The sequence below is a fragment of the Megalops cyprinoides genome, chromosome 4 (genome assembly GCF_013368585.1).
Source record: "Megalops cyprinoides isolate fMegCyp1 chromosome 4, fMegCyp1.pri, whole genome shotgun sequence".
Taxonomy (NCBI): domain Eukaryota; kingdom Metazoa; phylum Chordata; class Actinopteri; order Elopiformes; family Megalopidae; genus Megalops; species Megalops cyprinoides.
Genome location: NC_050586.1, coordinates 38950491 through 38969342, shown reverse-complemented (window position 1 = coordinate 38969342; position 18852 = coordinate 38950491). Strand labels below are relative to the sequence as shown.

Genomic DNA, 18852 nt, shown 5'->3' with positions numbered 1-18852 from the left:
TGGAAATCACAGATGAAGATAATGTGAATTATAACATTTTATTTCTTACATGTTTTTGCTAGAGAAATCTGAAATCAGGAAAAAAATGTAAAGAAATAAAATGTATTTCGTAGGGCACTGCAAAATCCTGTGTCTATTGCTGTGCACCTCGGTGTCCATTCTAAATTCAGACTGGTTAGCGTCCAGGAAAACCAGAAGGAGTGAGAAAATAGCAGACTTGTGCCACAGCTACACTCAGAGGGATGTTGCGAATGAGACAGTACATATGCAAATGGAGGCAGCCAGATTGGAGGCACTGTCAGGGGAGACAAATGTCTCTTTGTGGCCAAGGAATTACAGGGAGAGGTGGGAGGCACAAAAGGATATCAAGTAAGCCTTTTTGGAAGCTCACTGGGTGCTCCGCATCCCATAAATATCCGTGGTACAGCACATCTAAAAATTTTTACAATTACAGGGTATGGTGAGAAATGTTGTCAGAAATCCTCTATGTACAAAGACCTGGTTTGTCTAAATGGCGTTTCATTTTCGCTAAACCTTGATGTACAAGCATTACATCAGTGTGCTGATACTTACCTTTTCCTGACAGTTTCAGACCTCACAGAAGAAAAGCAGGAAGGACTTTGGAGGAAATGTGAAAAAAGGCTGGTGCCATGGGAAAGTTTGCTATGAAGGGTGGTTCAGCTGGAGTGGTGATAGCCCATCAAAGTGTAGTTAGACAGTTAAAGCAGAATTCGGTGAAGAAACTCAGGAGTTCACAGGTAAGCTGTCTTGTGAGATGAATGACTGCTCCAACATGTAGACATCCCTACTGCGCTCAAAGCTGACAGATTAGAGACTTGAAATACTTGTCTGCCATTCCATGTTATATAACAAAGCATCTCCTCTCTGAAGAAAGTTTTGCATTCTGCCCAAAATACAGAAAATAAGTTAGATCACATATGTACTATATATGTAAACATCAATCACATCAGATAGTTAAACACATAATTATTACTAGCTCCACATAATTAAAAAAAAATCCAAAGAAACAACTGAACAACTGGAACAGTCTCCATCCTTGCCACGGGGTCAATAAGTACTACTGTTCATGTAACTGAAGGTGAAATCACTCATTAACTAAACAAGTTAAAACAGCAGTGCAACACAGAACAGGGGGCAGTATCTCTTCCACAGATGAGCAGCACAGATAAGACACATGGACTACACTAGGGCATCGGAGCTGGCTTAGAGCCACCCTCTGATTTTCTAATGGTGAGACAATTTGCCTACGATGATTCTGTTCTCCCAAACTGCAGAGGAGAGAAGAGCCCCCTCAAACGAGTACTTTCCACCCCCTCCAGTGCTACAGAGATCACTGGTTCTTTACCACAACGGTAAGTTTTGCTCAAGTACTCTTTGTGTTGGTTCTATATGTGTGCAGCTTACACTGTTGTGAATAGCTGCTACCGTGGGTAACCACTGCTCTACACACATTTAACTCCACCTTTCATGTATGATGATTATAAAACGGAATCTTTTTGCTACCAGTAAAAAAAGAATGAAAACGTCAAAGCACTGTCTGTGTTTACTATGTTGAATAGCTGCAAGGGACTTTGTCTTGTTTTCTGTCTGCCCAGTTGGCAAACATAGCAGCTTTCACCAAGACCACAGAGAGCAGAATCCTGAGCATACTGCCATAAAATTATGATAAATCCTAAATTCAGTTTCACAAAACGCATCGGCATCAATCTGTCAGACAATGTACACATATATTTGATGAAACACTGCTGCTTTTCCAGAGAGACCTCTACAAGCCATCAAGTAAACAATTTATGAAATCAGTTTGTGGACAGCTGACCACATACTGTGCGTGGTCTGCTAACTCTTAATCACCCTCAAACATTCATGGGCAAAACAAACTTTTTGCTAGAGAGCAACATTCTGCCAACTTGCCAACATAATTTCAATTTGACATGAGTCTTTACTACCCTTTTGTTTAAGGGAATCTACCATGCAGGAGGACTCGCAATCTTTATATCTGAAATGTTGGCAAATACAGAAGAAATTTCTAATTGCACATGTTTGCCTGCGTAACTCGGATTCTGTCGATATTGTGGCTTTGTGAGAGGACATTACTTCATACCATATAACGATGGATTTTGTCAGTTTGTCAGAAAAGATGGCCTTTAATCTGAGAAATGAATACAATCAGGGAGTTGACACACACCCGCCAGGCTATTTAAACTGTGCACTGGCCTGCGTTTCCCATACTAAGCAGAAGAGACGGAGCAAAAGATATTGGAGAGAAAGATGAAGAAATCGAAAGGGAGTCAGATATAATCACAGATGGGAGACACCCCAGGGTGCCCACTGTGTTGACCATGTATTCATAGGACGCATATTGAATATATAGCAAGAGTTTGCAATGACAAGCAAACATCTCAGCTGAACTGCCTGATCTGTGTTGACTTTTTGGAATAAGGTTCCAGAGGTCACAGTCAGCACACAGCACTGACTACAAACAGCAAGCCATTAAATGTGCTTCCTGGTACCAGAAAAAGGCCTTCAGGAAGTAATACTGAGGAAAGATCTAAATACGTTGCACCTCCAGGATTTGGAGGGTCAACAAAAAATAAAGCAGCTGTACCAAAATTATGTAGTAGTATTTGCTATGCCACCCAGCATTTTTGTGATACACATGGTAAACACGTGTATCAGAAAAATGCTTGGTAGCATTGTTTGCAGTGTACTGTATGTTATATTGTGTTCTGCACGAACCCTATAAAGGTGCAACATGGCCTTTTTGACACTGGAAGTATAGTAACACTATGTGCTTGTTTCAATTATGTTAGTCCTGGGACCATACAACTTAATTCATGCAAATTAGTTCTTTAGGCCAGTTGCAAAATAGCAAAGTTGGGGATCAGCTATATTTTCCTCTGAGAGCTAGCAGTTCCTTAGCAATCCCTGGAAAAGCCAACAATGTTACCTCTGTGTGGGACACAGGGAAGCCACTTGCTGACTTTATCCAGAGCAAGTAGAGATTCTGCTTAGGCTCTCGGTTTCACACGGTCTCTATCACACTGGTGTCTCTCTCATCACACTTGAGAATAACACACTTGTGTAAAAATGCAGCCTCCTGGAAGGTGATAGTGCTAAATTTTCTGGTAATTGAAGTCTTTCAAAGTCTTTTGAAGGAATGAATAAAGTGAAATTTAGCATCAGTTTACAGCATGATGTGGAGAGTCACTACTCTTTTTCCTGTGAATGGGATATAAGACACTATTCAACCTTTAATTTGTTCACTGTCTAGCTAGCTAGATTAATCATTGCTGATAAACCATTGCTGCTAATTTACATAGCCTTGTTCTTCTGTAATATTACATAGTTATCCATCTATCAGTTTTTTTCTTCAGTGGTTTGTCTCTTGGGTAATTAGTCAATTAGTGAGCTAGTTAGCTAGCTACTATGCAAGCTTGATGTCTAAACACTGAAACCTGAAAATTCAATCAAGAAAAATTAAGTAAATATTGCAAGCTGAATAAGGTCTCCATACCTTATGCATTTCTTCGTTTCCTCCTGCTTTGACACGTTGCCAGGTAGCAAGCAGGATATAACTTCTGACTAAAAGGACAGCTCAATCAGGAGTTTATGGAAACATGCAATGATGGTACTTTCATGCTTGACATAATTTAGTGCATTTCTCCACAATAAGAAAGTAATCAAATTCTGAGGCAGCCAGCGAAAGAGGTAATCATTTGCGGGTCCAATCATGCCTTTCAAGAGGACAGTCAGAGCCTGAAGAGACAACCTATTCCAGTGGTTTTGAAAGAAACTGACAGAGCCCAACAAGAGCCATATGCTAATTACTTTTGCTTTCACACCTATGCCTGTCTGCTGTCTCGAAACGTATTGTTCCGTGTTCAATTAGTGAGTGTGAACAGAGTAAGAGGGCAGACGTGCCCATGGAATTGAAGCTAGAAAGTCACCTACACAAAAGAAACAAAATGGGGAGATTTGATACAACAATTATACAGTTGTTTGGCTACTTACCATTTTGATAGTGCAGTTTCATTTTTAGCCTCTGGCAACAGGTTACTGCTGTCACCAAATAGTTTTAAATGCAGTGGTGACCCAATGAAAACCATGGCATTTCACCTCATGTTTGCATTCAGTTACAAAATATCTACGATGCATTTATTCTTCACATAGTTACGTTGATGTGAAAATTCCATTTTCCAGAAGCATGAGCCAAATCTATCGCATCTCAGTCACCATCCACTTCTGGCACCAACCTGGGAGGGGCACAGCAGCCACTTTGCACCAGGAGACTCACCAGAAACCATTGGGGTTGATGGGAAGGGATGCATTCAGCTTACTCGGCTACGGATATGACTAGTCTGGGACATTTGGCCAATATATTTCAGCAAAAAGCGATTCTTTGTGCTAAAATGACATAGAAGCTTTAAAGACCAAAAAGTTATAATTTGGTATAGCATATCAACAGGAAAACAAAATCTCCTGCAATACGGAGTCACCATCTCCTAAATGGACTATTAGTTTCTGACCCACAAAGTATCCAATTCTTTTCATCAAAAGCCCTACTGAAGTTCACAATATAGTCATAAGAGATATATGATCGTCATATCATAGTTACATGATATATTCAAATTCATGTAATGATAATTGTATCCTCGATATCCTTATCCTTATCTATTCCCTCTGGAAAACCACTGCAATGGTTAGGGACAATCTTAGTTGTTGTTATATTTCAGTGAACCTCCTAAGCAAATAATCCCGGCGTTCTCTTAAAACTCAGTCGCAGGCTAAACCAGTGAAAATAATTTTTAACAAACGCAACTTGGCCTATCATCCATGCCAACATCAGCAGTTTACCTATAACTCACGTGTTTTTCAGCGTACAGAAAGAGTCTGATTTGCATATAATACAAAGAAACAAAAAACTTTGACGTTTTTAATTACCATAATGGTTAGCGTTTATGATATTCTATTTCCATTTTAATTGCAGATCCATGAGATGAAATTTCTACCGATTTCGTAGCATAATCTCACCTGTTCTGATGATTAGTTTGCAGAATCTAGATGCAGGAAACTCTCACCGCGATATCGGAAACATGGTTTGCCACATGGGCGAAACTTCTGAGAGATGTTCAGACCAATAGGCCTACTGTATTATTCTAGCGCTTGGGAAAATTATGCTCTGGCATTCTAAACTTAGCTTTAAGTATTCTTACATATGCCATCTAGCGGCAAGTAGATAAAAAGTTCAAAAATAAAATATCGCTGGAAAGTATAAAAATGTCTTGTAGAGAAATATAGCGAAATCATCCAATATGAGATTTCGCTATATTTAAGGAGCTAATGCTGGAAGCAATGGAAAATATAAATCGTATCCGCACCAAATGAGGAAGCAACGTTAATGTGCTTACTGACCATTCCTCCTCCCTCCTGAACTTTCTCCGGTTGGTTTTGCTTTTCTGGGAAGGGCCTTTTCCCAAGTCTAACCTCTGGGCGGTGGAAGTCACCGCACAATCGAGGCTACTTAGGTAGCTGACTAGTTTATGTGAGAGAGGCCAAGCGAAGGCAGTCATCGACGGAAGTCTCTCGCGAAATGGTACTGATGACTGATCCGCCACTGAGCCCATTAACTCCGCTTTCTTCGCCGGATGAAGTCAAATTCGCTAAAACGAGCAACAGAAGAGATGCAAGGGAGATACAGTCCATGTGAGTTTGTTTTGCAGCCAGATAACTTTAATTTACTATTTAGGCCTTTACGATTAGGTTGTTACTTTTACGCGGACGCTTCCCAAGTTAAGTGGTTTGTACAGAACTTCTGCAGCCACGGTGGTTAACGTGGTGGCTCGCTAGCAACTGGTGATTTGTTTAGTTTTTCGACCTTTGTTTGCAGCGAGGTGTCTTTGTCTGATCTCTGAACTGTTGCAGCTTACATTGTAACTTGGTTTGTACGCCAGTGGGAATCTTGCTGGGGAACTTCTTACTTGCGTGTTTTAACCATAGCCTTTTTGTTTTGGGCTTGGTAACAAAACCACTGCAGTTCGCTAGTTTAGTGTGAGAATACTTCCACTTAAGTTCTATGGTAGGCTTCACGAGTTTCAGCTTACTGCACTCTTAACGGTACCTGTATCCTTATTGCTAACGGAAATAGCTATGCATTTTATTTTAGGAAAATGACATGGGTTGTAAAGAAAGAAGATCATAGTTTAGTTGTAAGAAGTACGGTCGCTTTTCTGTCGAAAGAAAAAAAAAAAAACAACCTTTTGGCATTCCTATTTTGAAAAGGAGTATGTAGAAGTGCAGTGTTTTTCCGATGGCAAGAGATTTGCTCGACAGACCTATGCCGTCTTTGCATCAAATGTTAGCTAAATGTATATGTAGACAGACAGGAGGTGGCATGTGGAAGCAGTGAGCAAGATTGGGGGGCCTTTAAAAACGGGCAAATGTGGTTGTCTGGGACTTGGAAGATGTTTGCTCAGCTGCTATGGCACTGGTTGAACTTCTTTTTTTCATTGTGTAATTTATTCCTTGTTCGTTCATCACATCGATGCATAGGTATTTTAGCTATTTTTTTATATAAATTAAACGTTGGTGACACTGTTCTTATTTGAATGCACACTATGCCGCCTAACATGTAGTCTCACAGCTTCTGTTTGTTTGAAATTCTTTTCAGTTTTTATGTTCAGTAGCACTGTTCTAGGTCACCAACATCTCTGTAAGAATGCTCTGTCCTGGTGACTGCACTGTGTCCTTCAGCACTGATACAATAAACAGCATTATTGTAATTACCTAGATTGGGTACAGTGTTTTAGGAACTTGCTTCAGCTGACCTCCATTTTAATAACCCACTATTTAAGGCAGCAGTGACTGTGGTGATCTCATCCAAAATGTAGTTGATTTGTGAATACTGCATTTGCCAGCACACTGTATTGTGCTATAGCGAACAGTAAGTGTGCCTTCCTCTGGAAATTAAAAAACATAACAAATGAAGAACTTGTTCCAACACAAATCCTTCCCCTGTTAATCTGTGTGCTGTGCGAACGTTGCACAGTTCTGAGGCAGAGAACGGGGCAGAGGAAAGGCAGAAGAGAAATGGGAGGCCCGGTGCTGACCTGCAGCTGTCGCTGGATGCTGAATCTGATCTCTCAGAAACCAGGAGAAAACCAACACTCATGAGGTGGGACATTTTACTTGTTGTGTCTCGGTATTCCTTAAATGCACAAAGGAGTATTCTGTGGCATATTCATTCTGTCACCATATTCATTGTTTTCAGCCAAATCGTGAACTCATAGATTTTTAAAAAAATCTTGGAACAGATTGATTGTGGGAGAATGCACAAATCCTGGCAACTTTCCTCGTGCAGTTGTACAGTAGTTAAACCCACGTGTTTCTGGTCGTAAGCCCTTAGCCTGGACTGTGTGTATAGTTTACAAAGACTTCCTGCTGGCTTGAAAGCAGGCTGTGTTAACCAGTGTTTTCATAACCTGAATTCAGTGTTTATATTCACTTTTGAGAAAATAATGGTAGTGAAAATTTTTTTCCCCATCTAACTCTGTATCAATGATTACCTCTTTTGCATTTTAAACGATTTCCATTTATGTGAACAATGTTATATATGTAGTTTCTTTTTTCAGGTCAAAGACATTTGATCATGCGCCTCTGTTGCAAATTCCAAGCGATTATGAAACAAAGATCGAGAGGAAGAAATCTCAGTCCAGCCAGGTCTGTAATGGAGAACAATGAGTTTGTATTTGTAAACCTTGCATTTTATGCAGACAGTGTTTTCTGTGTATGCTTTAAAGAATAAGTTCAAATACCCATATTGAGTCTCACAAGCACTATATGATTGTTAAGCCCCTAAATGCAATACAACATGTACAATCTGTACCTGGCATATAGTTGTTTTTTTCCTGACTGATAAATTGGAATTGCTTCTTTCTTTCAGTTCTCGAAGACAAATACCCAGTATCACAAGATTTTCACAGAGATCAGTCAGGATGAACAACTTAGACAAAGTAAGTATACACAACATGCATTGTTAAATTGATACATAGTTGTCCTATTCCAATTGGTGAACCTGTGTATGCACATGCCTTCTTTGAATAAGCAGTACAGATATAAGTCATTTTGTAAATACTAATATTCTTATTCCAAAGTCTCATTGTAAGGAAGTACACTTGCCCAGGCATGCTGGAATTCAGACCTCCTTAGTAACTATATGCATTTGAATTAGCTGCCCATACTTCAGTGTATGCAATTCCACTGGTCTGCTGTCTGTTGGACCTGAAGTCAGAACTGTGATAGAATCACATATCTGAACACTGCAAGGTTAGTTTGTATTCTCACGAAGTTGGGAAACTTAAGTCGTTTAAGTGCTATTCCAGCTAATTGCTTAACATGAAGCCCCCGATTACCTTCTTGAGCATTTTAAGATTAGCCTTTTAAAAGAACTGATTATTCTTGCACCACACTTGAATGGTGATTTTGTGTAATGTTGCTGCCATGTTGACTTGGATTAACTCAAATTTGAATATTGCTGTATTAATCCATGATGACAGAAAACAAATCTATGTAAAATGATGTTGAGGCACAACAGTTTTATTGCTTCACTTGGCTGGTTTTCAGGATGGCTTCCACATGGGCAGCTCTGTTTATTTAGGAGTGAGAGGTGGTTGGGCTGAATGTTAGTGTACTAGGAAATGGTACTGTAGATTATCTACTTGTTTCTTGCAGTCTGCAGTGAAGATAAAATCAGTTAAACCTGTTTTGTCTTGACATAATATTCTTCATACATTATTAGCTCTTGGTTTTTCTGACCTCATTCTACTGTATGGCTAGCTAGAGGCAGCAAACGCTGAATTCGCTCGTAAGGCTAGTATTAACGTACAGAGACCTTGGTTTGTTTTTAAGCCTTGCTGTTGTGCAGCCCCTGTACAGTCTACACATTAGTCACTTGAAGCAGCTTCAAAGTGATTGCAGTTAAGCCCTCCACAATAGTTCTGAAAGAATATTTTGTAAGTATTCAGAACCACCTGTACAGTCTAACGACAGTGTGAAGTCCAGAGTTATGTGCTTGCACAGCATTTAACCTCTGAACACTGAATGTAGGGAATGTACCATGTCAAAACCAAAAAAGAACTGGCCAAACAATTAAAAAACATGAAGTGAAATGCACAGTAAGAACTCATTTGCAAGTTTCCAAGAGCGCATTTACAGATGACCCACCCCTTCCATTCCCAACTACATGACAAATGACATTACCATTTGTTAAATAGTACTGTAGCCTAAAACAACAAACAAGTGTGTGGGTAATTTTAGCTATTTAACTATTGTCAGGTGCAAAATCTGCACTGAGTGCAGTGTCAGAATCTAGCCAGCTATCTATCTGTCAACTGTCAGGAGCTTTTCGTTCACAGAGGACTGGCACTGATGCCAAGTCCTCAGAAATCCTTGCTGTGACATTTTTTTGGAGAGGTGTTAAATATAATATAGCCTTTAAGCATTGTGGTGTAGTAGTAAGGAGCAGGGCTGATAAACAGGTAGCTGGTACGCAGGTAGCTCAGATACAAGAGTACCAACAATTGCCTCAGTAAATATCCAGCTGTATAAATGGATAACATGGATAAAATTGCAATCCGTGTAAGTTGCAATTAGTGGACTAAAGACAACTAAATGTAAATGTATATATAGCCTTTTAAAATGTGCATTGAACTTTTTGAAAGAACCTGTTTCTTGGGGTCAATCCGATGCTGCTTTTTTTGTCAAACATATTTCATATCAGTGACCGTTTTAAGTCTTTTTCTTAACTTATGTCTGTTTGAAAATGTATACTTTTGGTCTGTAATAGGCAATAATTCAAGGGCACTGTCATATTTGCTTTTCATCTGTGCTTGTTTGTTCTGAATGAGGTGTTTCTGGCCTTAGGTTACACTTGTGCCTTGCAAAAAGACATTCTGTACCAGGGAAGGTTGTTTGTCTCTGACAACTGGATCTGTTTCCATTCCAAAGTGTTTGGTAAAGATACCAAGGTAGGGTTTACTTCTGCTCACAAGGATTGTATATTTTAAAATTGTTTTCCAATATTTCATATAAGGCCATTTTAATTTTTTTTGTAAAGCTTGCCATTGGTTTTCCATCTTTTTCCATTAGATTGCAATCCCAGTGCTGTCTGTCACCCTTATTAAAAAAACAAAAACTGCCATTTTAGTGCCAAATGCACTTGTGGTGGCCACCGCTAATGAGAGGGTAAGTTCAGATTTACATCCATTCAATAATGAAGCTAAAGCTGCTTTTCCACTTGTAGCCGTAGGACCAGAAACTGTAGCCAGAACCATATAATGAACCATAATGTACCCAGAGAGCTGCAGTGTTTTTCCCTTTGTCCTTCCTGTCCAAAGACTTTTGAGCCCTGCAAGTCTCATTAAGTAGAGGCTGTCTACGGAAGCTTGCTGTGATAACTGCAGGAGTGAATGGGAGACACACAAATGCACCTCTTTTCTATAGAATCAATGCACCATTTCAGCTTCACTTTGGAAGGTTTATGATATGAGCTACACAGATCTTCTGCCCAAAAAAAAAAAACGAGCTAACTGATCATGCCCACAGTTGCGATTAGCATATGTTGGCTGGACCCAGGATCTCCCCTCTCAGCCGATGAAGCTTGTTTATAAAACGTAAATGTCAATATTGATGGCTTTTTTGACCTAGCTAGCAGTCAGTCCTCTGTCACACAAGTATGTTCTTTGGTCAGTCAGTTAATAATGTACTGTGTGCCAAACTCCGTGTCAGAAAATGATTTTGTTGCAGTCGTATGTCTTATGTAAATGTTTTTCCCTACTTTTTAACTTTTGGTGGTATGGTCAACTTCCCGCAACTATAAGCTGGCTAACCAACTCACTGTAAGCTGAAAAATTGCAGCTGAACATCTCAGCTATGTCCAAAAGTTCTGAAAATGTAAGGTTACAATGTCTCATGACTCCCTCATTACATATTTTGTCCCCTGTTGGCCAAAGTACATGACCAAGGCTTTGTGTGAGTGCCTTTGATGGGCTCAGTAGTGGCCTCACTCCATCCTTATAAGACGAAAAAGCAGACAAGCCATTAGGCCTAGTTTCTCAGAGTTCACGTTCCAGCAGTGTCTAGGGGTATTGGACAATCTGAAGCCTGGTTTGCTCTTGCGGTGCCAAACTGTAACTGTTTGAAACATTTTCTGCAGCATTTGTTTGTGTCGTTCCTGTCCCGAGACACCACCTACAAATTTTTGAAGTCTGTCTGTTTTCATTTGGACGTAAGTACTTTTATGATGTGCTTCTCTTGACGTCAGTACATGGTAAAAACATCTTACTGTTGGTAATCTGTGACTACATTTCTGTAGCCCTGATGAAGTGTATTATCAGTGTTTATTATGCTCTTAACGTGAGCAGTAATTCTGTGAGTTAGCCCTAGACTTTGGCTGCACATAAATTAAAAATTTATCAAAACACAGCCATATTGCAAATTGCAAATCTGATTTTATCTGACATTTATCACATGTTTTCCCCTGCCTGCCAAACGTTCTGTCTGTTTGTCTGAAGTTGGTACAAAGTGATTTCTTTGGCAGTGCATAGGCTAAACTAACACATTGTGCACCATTCTAGGGAATGAGTGCAGGAAGCAGTCCAATCCCTTCCTCTGCGGAGAACAGTTTCAGATCAGACCGACCCTCGTCTCTTCCTCTGGTTGGTACCTTTTTCTGTACTGCTTACTTTGTCATTGGGATAAGAGTGTGCCAGGGGTCTCATTTCGTTTTTGCACATCCCTCTCTCCTCTCATCTCTGCTTTTGCTGCTTGAAACCTGTTCCCAGGCTGGTGAAAAGTGCACATCCTGTTGCGTGCTCACCCATTGTTACCCAGTGTCTATTGTGTCCTGTTGGTGCGTGGGTGGTAAGAGTATCTCTGCCTCTTGTGTCATTTCTCAACAGGATTTCTCTGGGGACTTCTCCGATTTGGATGGGACCGTGAGGCAGAGGAGGCAGGACATGGAGAGCAGCAGCTCCGGCTCCCAAACCCCAGACTATGACAAAATGGCAGGTCTGTTCTTCCACTCGTCGTGTATCGTGCTTACATAACATTACATTACATTAGTGTTGCAGGTGCTCTTATTATGGGGGACTTGCATTGCTTACAGTTTTGAAAGGTTATCCGTTTATACAGCTGGATATTTACTGAGGAAGTTCGGGTTAAGTACCAACTTGCCCGAGGGTACCGGAAGAGTGGTCCACCCGGACGTCAGGCTTTAATGAACTTAACTTCCAACAGACAGCGTCCATGCATCCTGAATGCATTGTAAATAAAATGAAACCCCATGCTTTCAGTCACCTTAAGTTTTTGCATCCACAGCATTCACTGACCCACATCTTGCCTTTGTTTATGATAGCAGATAAACTGATCTAATTTCACCACGTCTCAACAAGGAATAAGAACAGGGAAGTAGGAAAAAGAGGGATGCCGAAACACTTGAGTGAAATGGTATACACTTGTTTGGCAGGAATTGCAGGAGAAGTCTTGACTGTTGGAATGCACTGAAAGTTGCTATTTCTCATTGTTGCAACAGAATTCCCAATCCCTCAGACATTCCTGAATACGGTGAAGCACGGGGAAGTGCCAGTTCATGCAGATGTTCACCTGCAGCAGACCCAGGACGCAACGCACGGGTCGCAACAGAATGGTGCTGACCTCACCTCAAATCTGCTCACTCAAATGATTGAGCTTGATTGTGTTCTCAATTATTGTGGTCACACACAGGATTTTAGTTGAATAATCTTTTTTTAGGTCTGTCCACTGTGGTTGGAGTTGTGCACAAAATGAAATCCCTCCAACCGGTGTCTCTGAACACTCTTCTCCTGGTCTACTTGTTCTTGTGAGTGCATTTCCAATTGTGTAGCAGTGGTTTTCTGAAAGTAATTATTGTACTTATACCGTTGCTTATATTATGATTACTGAGATTTTGAACTTTGTGTGCGTACATTGTGTCCATACAACTTGCGACTTGTATTTTGTCTGCAGAGTGTGTATCCTGGTGTTGTCTTCATGCTACATGGCCTTCAAGATTGTGGCCCTGGAGCAGCGGCTGACGTCACTCGGCTCCATGGCAGAATATCCACACAATGAGTAAGAGCGGTTCCCCTTCATCGCCCGTCCTGTCACACGTGTTTGAACAGTCAGACGCGGCATCAGTTTCTAAATCCTGACGCTGCTGCTGCATGTTACAGAATCATTTCCAGAGTACAGATTTTAATGCCTCCGCAGGTTATCATCAAATAAAATATGACTGCATAGCAGTGTGTACAGAATGTAAGACCTTTATAACTGTTATGTTGCCTGACTTTTTTGTTTCGTTGTATAGTTTAGAAAAAAGTCAGTAGTGAACATGTACATTCTGTTTCAGAAATGTAGTGCATCACAGAGCACAGATGGAGATCAATGCAGAAATCTACGGAGAGTTATCAACAAACCTGCTAACGCTGGAAAAGGTACAGTACCCCGCTGTCTTTGTTATTATCAGGGAGATGATGGAAAAATCATGTGCGGTGGTGAAAGGGACACAATTCCAGTTGGTCTTTGTAGCCAGGCTTGTGTTACTGAGCTAACTAGGACCACTGAAACATGACTACTGTTGTTTTCTTAATCAAACATTTATAGTAATTGAGCACTCCTGGGGCATTGTGTAAAGGGGGTAATGTGAGCCACTTGCTATGGCCTGGTGACTTTAGCTGATCTTTCAAAATGGCGGAAGAATTCTTAACAACTCTTGCCCTTCAAAGTGTAGCATGTGGATGGGTACAGTGATATCAGAGTCGTGTGGTCTACTTTTCAGATTTGACTTGCTTCACCTACCATGTGATTTGCTTTATCTTGTCATGTCATGCCTGCGTTGCCTAAAAGCAGTGCAGAAAGGGAAGTTATGGCAGTGCTATTGACTAACTCCTGCCTGTTACATTAGATCCAGAGGAACCTGCAGAAGCTGCTGGAGGACGCCGAGTGATGTTCTGTAATGGCTGTTTGCTACACAGCTGCTCTACAGTCCGCTTGTGGGGTGGGACCCCCGTGTGTCCACCGGGCCGATCCTTGAACTTCACTGAAAAACTTATGGAAGGACAAGGAGAACAAAAAAAAAAAAACACTGCAAGGCCTTAATTCGGAATGTGAGCTGCCTTAATTGTGCAATAAGAATTCCCTTTCCTCTGTCTCAGGACTGAACTGCACTATTCACTGCACTGTTTCTGTTACATTTGCCCCCGATTCAATAAAGGAAAAATCAAGTGATCCAACTGACGTTTTACTTCTTGGATGGGTACTTTCAGGAGATGCATTTTGTATAGTCCTCATGCGGGTTTTTGCTGTAATTAACCTAAATTGCTACAGTATTCAGCAGTATGAATGAATACCATAAAAACTGTTAGTAATGCAAGTGGATAAGAGTGTCTGTTAACCAGAACATGATTAAAAGTAGAAAAGTCTATTGTAAATAGAGCTATGTTGACACAAGTATGTAAATATTCAGCTACCCAGGCACTTTCAGTTTGCATTATGTTTTCCCTTGCACATTAAGGGACCAATGGCAGGTGTGAAGAAGTGATTCAGTGGGCTGTAAATTTAATTAAAGCTTATAGCACAGAGGATTTTTGGAGTAGGGGCCTACTGCACAATAAAATTAAACAAAAACATAAACTGACAAAAATATGACTAGACAAAAACAACCGTTTGAGAAATAATGGCTGTAATAAGAGTTATACCCTGTACAATGGTGTCCTTTCATTGCAGTAAATTGGCAGCGTTAATGTGCTCAGACCTGACACCACTTGTTTCTCTTTCTCAGGACCTCTGCACTGGCCTACTATATATAAAGGCTACAGTAGTTTGTTCCCCAGGGTCACTCAAGTAACGTTTTGAAAAAATCTGCTCCAAGAGCCACATAACTGCACAAATGCTTATTATGTGGTTTTAGAAGTAATGCTCAAATACATGTTTCCGATTGAAAGAACTGAACTGTGAAAATGAATATAGTCAGTTCTCAGTTGTGGCTGAATAAGTGCCATAAATCCAAGCACAGATGGGGCTTACTTGGCTGGTGCCCCAAATACACAGACGGGCTTTGAAAATGCTAGTAGGCCTCAGAGCATTCAAAACCTTTGGCAAGAGCTCTTTGTGAAGCTCCATACCCTTTCCTGTAAGGTTACCTTTGGATACACACAGTAAGCTGGCTGAGTTTACAGGGAATCCTTAAAAATGTCCTTAAAATACAATGTAATAACTCCACCCCTTTTCATCAGTATTAATATATAGATAATACTCTTCATAACTCATACAGTTTCCCCATTTCCCTGAGTCCCAAGCCATAGTTATGTACATAAGAAAATGTGGAAGTTAACCTTTCATTTCCTAGGATGACAAACATTTTCTTGGTCATGTTCTTCCCACATATTTTCAAATGATGAGGATGTGATGAGAACAAATCTCCCCCAACTCTTCTGGCACTCCCTGTTGTTTCCCAGTTTTGAAATTGTTTCAACGTTCAAATATTTAAACAAATTCAAATTAAAATGATATAAAAAAATGATCATTGCAGCAGATTCATTAGCCAGGTTAAAATGTACATGGGAGGCCCACAGGTTGAAGCCATGCTGCACTGGCTGTGAATACATGCATCTGTTAAACCAGATTGCATTTCGCCGTGTTTGATAAAGTGTGATGCGTATGTGGTAAACAAATGAGTAAATTTTCTTGTAAATATAATATGCTGATTCCTTTTGACGAATATACATTTGCCAGAATTGAGCACCCTGTGCTACTCTCCCATTACCTTTTCATTTACTGTCCAGACTCAAATGCTTCAATATTGATGAGGTGTGCCTTTGTAGCGTGCATTTTGGAGACTTTGTGTATCCACCATTCACATTCAGCATTGCACTTTTCTGACTGTGTATAGGTGTCACAATAACACTGATTTCCCTCAGTGGTGTCATGTTCCAAAAGAGCTGTTCAGCTTCTGCCCCAGGTGCAGACACTCTCTGACATACATACTGAGTTAGAATGTCCTGGGTTGAACCTGGAAGTACATTCATAGAAGAGATAGTTTCCCCATTGCTCTCTATAAATTGTCCTGCAGCCCTTTTGACTCCCAGCAATTCCCACCCAACATGACCAACACAGAAAACGTGACCACTTTAGCATGTGCCACCGAAGGAATGAGGTAATGTAATGTGGATCGCTTGCGATCAGGTGACAGAGGTGGATTGTTTAGATTCTGTGAGGCAACTGAGAGTTGTGCACGTGGAGTGCAGCTCCCGAGTACACACATTCAATACTGACAAAAAGATGGTCCAGGCTGTAAATTCTGTCTTTAATCCCTGAGTGAACTACAAAATTTATGTAGATTTAATGTGTTTTGTAATAGGTATTGTTTGTGGTTTCTATGAATTGACCAAGTTACATGAACTGAAACTGAAAGTATTATTCATGCAGAATCTCATAATACAGCAACAAACAAGTGGTTTCTTGAAATTGAATTTTCCAAGGGGACTGTGCTTTGTTTTTGCTTTTTTTAATGCAACCCCAAGGGGATCAGAGCTTTTGATTTGGGAACCTTTTCTGATAAGAAAAAATATATTTATTTTTACCAGATAATTTCTACCAAAAAACTGGTGCAGAAAAGTTGCTTCATACCAAATGTCCTATTCTGGGCTAGTGTCACATCTAAATGTATTGCCCGGGAGTTCAGTTACTTCACAGTAAGCTATTGTTGCTCTGTCACTCTAGCTGTTACCCACGATGCATTGCCAAGTTTCCAAGGGATTCTCTGGAGTCAACAAACATGGCTAAGGTATCAGCGAACACTGCCCCAAAGAAGTAAGTAAATTCTACTAATTTCCTTCAGTAATTGCATATAGTGGACAGCACATAGAGTTATTTTCTGCAAGCTTTTCTGTGGGGAATGCAGTCATCACTAGTGATGTATGCCATTTTTACAAAATGAAGACGTACTTACAGGAACTGATATATTATGTGTTTGATACCTGATACTCAATGTTTTATAGTATCAAAACATTCTTTGAAGGAGAGCCATTGAAAGGGAACCTGTCATTAATTTTTTTTTTACAGAACGATGCACTTGCATGTCCCAGCCTTCTCTGTCAAACATCCCATGATTCCAAAACTCTATGTCATGCCATGGAAGCAGGACATGAAGAACCAGAGACTGCTACTGAAGGTAAGGGGAATATCTCCAATAAGCGATGTCTTCATTTATTATAGAAAAAAAACACTGGAGAAGTAAATAAAAAACACTGGAGAAAACATTTACAGCCTAATATTCACTGTATTGATGTTCTGCTGTTGTCTTGGTCTTGGTAGAATGCGGCGCTGGCCCAGATTCCCCATGGACCCCAGGAGGAGAGCCTGTGCTGGGAGGGGCGGGAGCGAATGTGTCATGGCCAGGCCAGAACCGGACCCCTGGACTCCACAGTGCAAAGTCCCCCGCAGCCCACCCTCCCTCCCCCCAATGCCTCACACTTGTCCAGGTACAACAGTTCTCTGGTCACAACCAGGGGCCTGTATGGATATGGCCTGCCCTGATATCACCCAGGGAAGACTAGAAGCCTCCTCCATTATATTTACAAGCAGTACCCACAAGACATCAAGGCTTGTTTGGCTTCTTACGTTTCAATAAAATATTAGCTACCCAGATTCTTCAGTGGAAGTCTGTTTTTATCCCACTCCCAGAAGACATGTTTCCATTCGTAGATATTGCATCACTATATCCTGTCACATCAGTCAAGGCTAGTTGAAATAGGCTGGATTTTGTCATTAACCTTACACAGTATATTTAGGATCAAAGGAAAAACATCACTTTGTTTATACATGTACTGTAGGTTTTTTTTTTTTTTTTTTAAAAAAAGAGCATTCAGATTTGGAATATTGATTCAGTATTTTCAGTGTCATTTTCATCAATTGATCACAGATGGATGATGTGAAATATCAGTCGCTGAAATGTGACTGAAAAAATATCATACACCATAATATCACTACACTTTGCACATTGAGCAAGGCATATTCTAATGGAAATGAGTGATTAATATTGCTAGGCTATGCCTTCATGAAAGTGCATCATGCCTACGCAACTGTTTTCTCAGAACACTGGATACAAGAAACAGAGAAGGCTCCTGTAACTTGACTTGAGAGCCAGTAACTTTTTTGCACTCTGATAGTGTAGCACTAACATCCAAAGCTCTGTTCTGCAACAGAACAAACAAACATCAACCAGGCACTTCAGTTTCAGACCCTTTATCTGTTGTAAGACACACCGAGTAGCAGTGTTTGCTGTACAGCAAACTTTCCTGAAATAAATTAGGTGATATATGAAACCACCACCAGACTGAAAGACCATCTGCTAATAGTAGGTACTGAACATTTTTACATTTCTATTTATATGGATGTAAGACATAAAACAAAATTTTAAAGTCATATTTCTAAATATAGCACTGTCTAACCAATGGTAAACACATTTGTCTTTTCTGACTTGGAACAAACATGGTAAGATTGTCCATACATTTAAACTGCTGATAAATATTGTGACGATGTCTGCGCAAATCAGTACAAAAGAATGCTGATAACATACACAGTCATACTCTGACCTTTCTTACGTCAAGCTGTATAAGAACACAACTATAGTGCTATAATGAACTCAGATAGAGATGGACTTCACACACTAAGCTGGCAGCAGACATTCTTCGTAGTAATTATGTACAGAATATTGATAAGCTTATTTTCCCAACTGGCCTCTCTAATTGTGTGCTGTAT

At 40.2% G+C, this 18852-nt stretch overlaps 2 protein-coding genes across 3 annotated transcripts; both read left to right on the top strand.

Moving 5' to 3' along the window:
- The first annotated feature begins 1166 nt into the window (after positions 1–1166).
- LOC118776669 (GRAM domain-containing protein 2B) lies at positions 1167–14174 on the top strand. Of its 2 annotated transcripts, none has more exons than XM_036527155.1 (14): positions 1167–1373; positions 7067–7192; positions 7650–7737; positions 7961–8030; positions 9940–10043; positions 10165–10260; positions 11231–11302; positions 11652–11732; positions 11976–12084; positions 12608–12721; positions 12826–12913; positions 13060–13164; positions 13442–13526; positions 13997–14174. In XM_036527155.1, exons 1-14 carry the CDS (start codon positions 1249–1251, stop codon positions 14036–14038), a joined length of 1305 nt encoding a protein of 434 aa, XP_036383048.1. In that variant the 5' UTR covers positions 1167–1248; the 3' UTR covers positions 14039–14174. The 2 variants fall into 2 exon arrangements, with proteins under 2 accessions (XP_036383048.1, XP_036383049.1); XM_036527156.1 differs by lacking the exon at positions 1167–1373 and adding an exon at positions 5512–5724.
- Positions 14175–16181: 2007 nt separating this feature from the next.
- On the top strand, positions 16182–17732 carry LOC118775996 (testis-expressed protein 43-like). Its single transcript, XM_036526011.1, has 4 exons — positions 16182–16246; positions 16813–16902; positions 17155–17263; positions 17407–17732. Exons 1-4 carry the CDS (start codon positions 16194–16196, stop codon positions 17626–17628), a joined length of 474 nt encoding a protein of 157 aa, XP_036381904.1. The 5' UTR covers positions 16182–16193; the 3' UTR covers positions 17629–17732.
- The last annotated feature ends 1120 nt before the right edge of the window (positions 17733–18852 follow it).

What these genes read in the sequence shown, in the direction of transcription:
- LOC118776669 (XM_036527155.1), top strand. Translation starts at nt 1,249, where the DNA reads ATGGTGAGACAATTTGCCTACGATGATTCTGTTCTCCCAAACTGCAGA. An exon ending in AGACTATGACAAAATGGCAG is followed by an intron (nt 12,085 to 12,607) that starts GTCTGTTCTTCC and finishes TTGTTGCAACAG; the next exon opens with AATTCCCAATCCCTCAGACA. An exon ending in GCACGGGTCGCAACAGAATG is followed by an intron (nt 12,722 to 12,825) that starts GTGCTGACCTCA and finishes ATCTTTTTTTAG; the next exon opens with GTCTGTCCACTGTGGTTGGA.
- LOC118775996 (XM_036526011.1), top strand. Translation starts at nt 16,194, where the DNA reads ATGACCAACACAGAAAACGTGACCACTTTAGCATGTGCCACCGAAGGA. An exon ending in TGTGCCACCGAAGGAATGAG is followed by an intron (nt 16,247 to 16,812) that starts GTAATGTAATGT and finishes CTGTCACTCTAG; the next exon opens with CTGTTACCCACGATGCATTG. An exon ending in GCGAACACTGCCCCAAAGAA is followed by an intron (nt 16,903 to 17,154) that starts GTAAGTAAATTC and finishes TTTTTTTTACAG; the next exon opens with AACGATGCACTTGCATGTCC.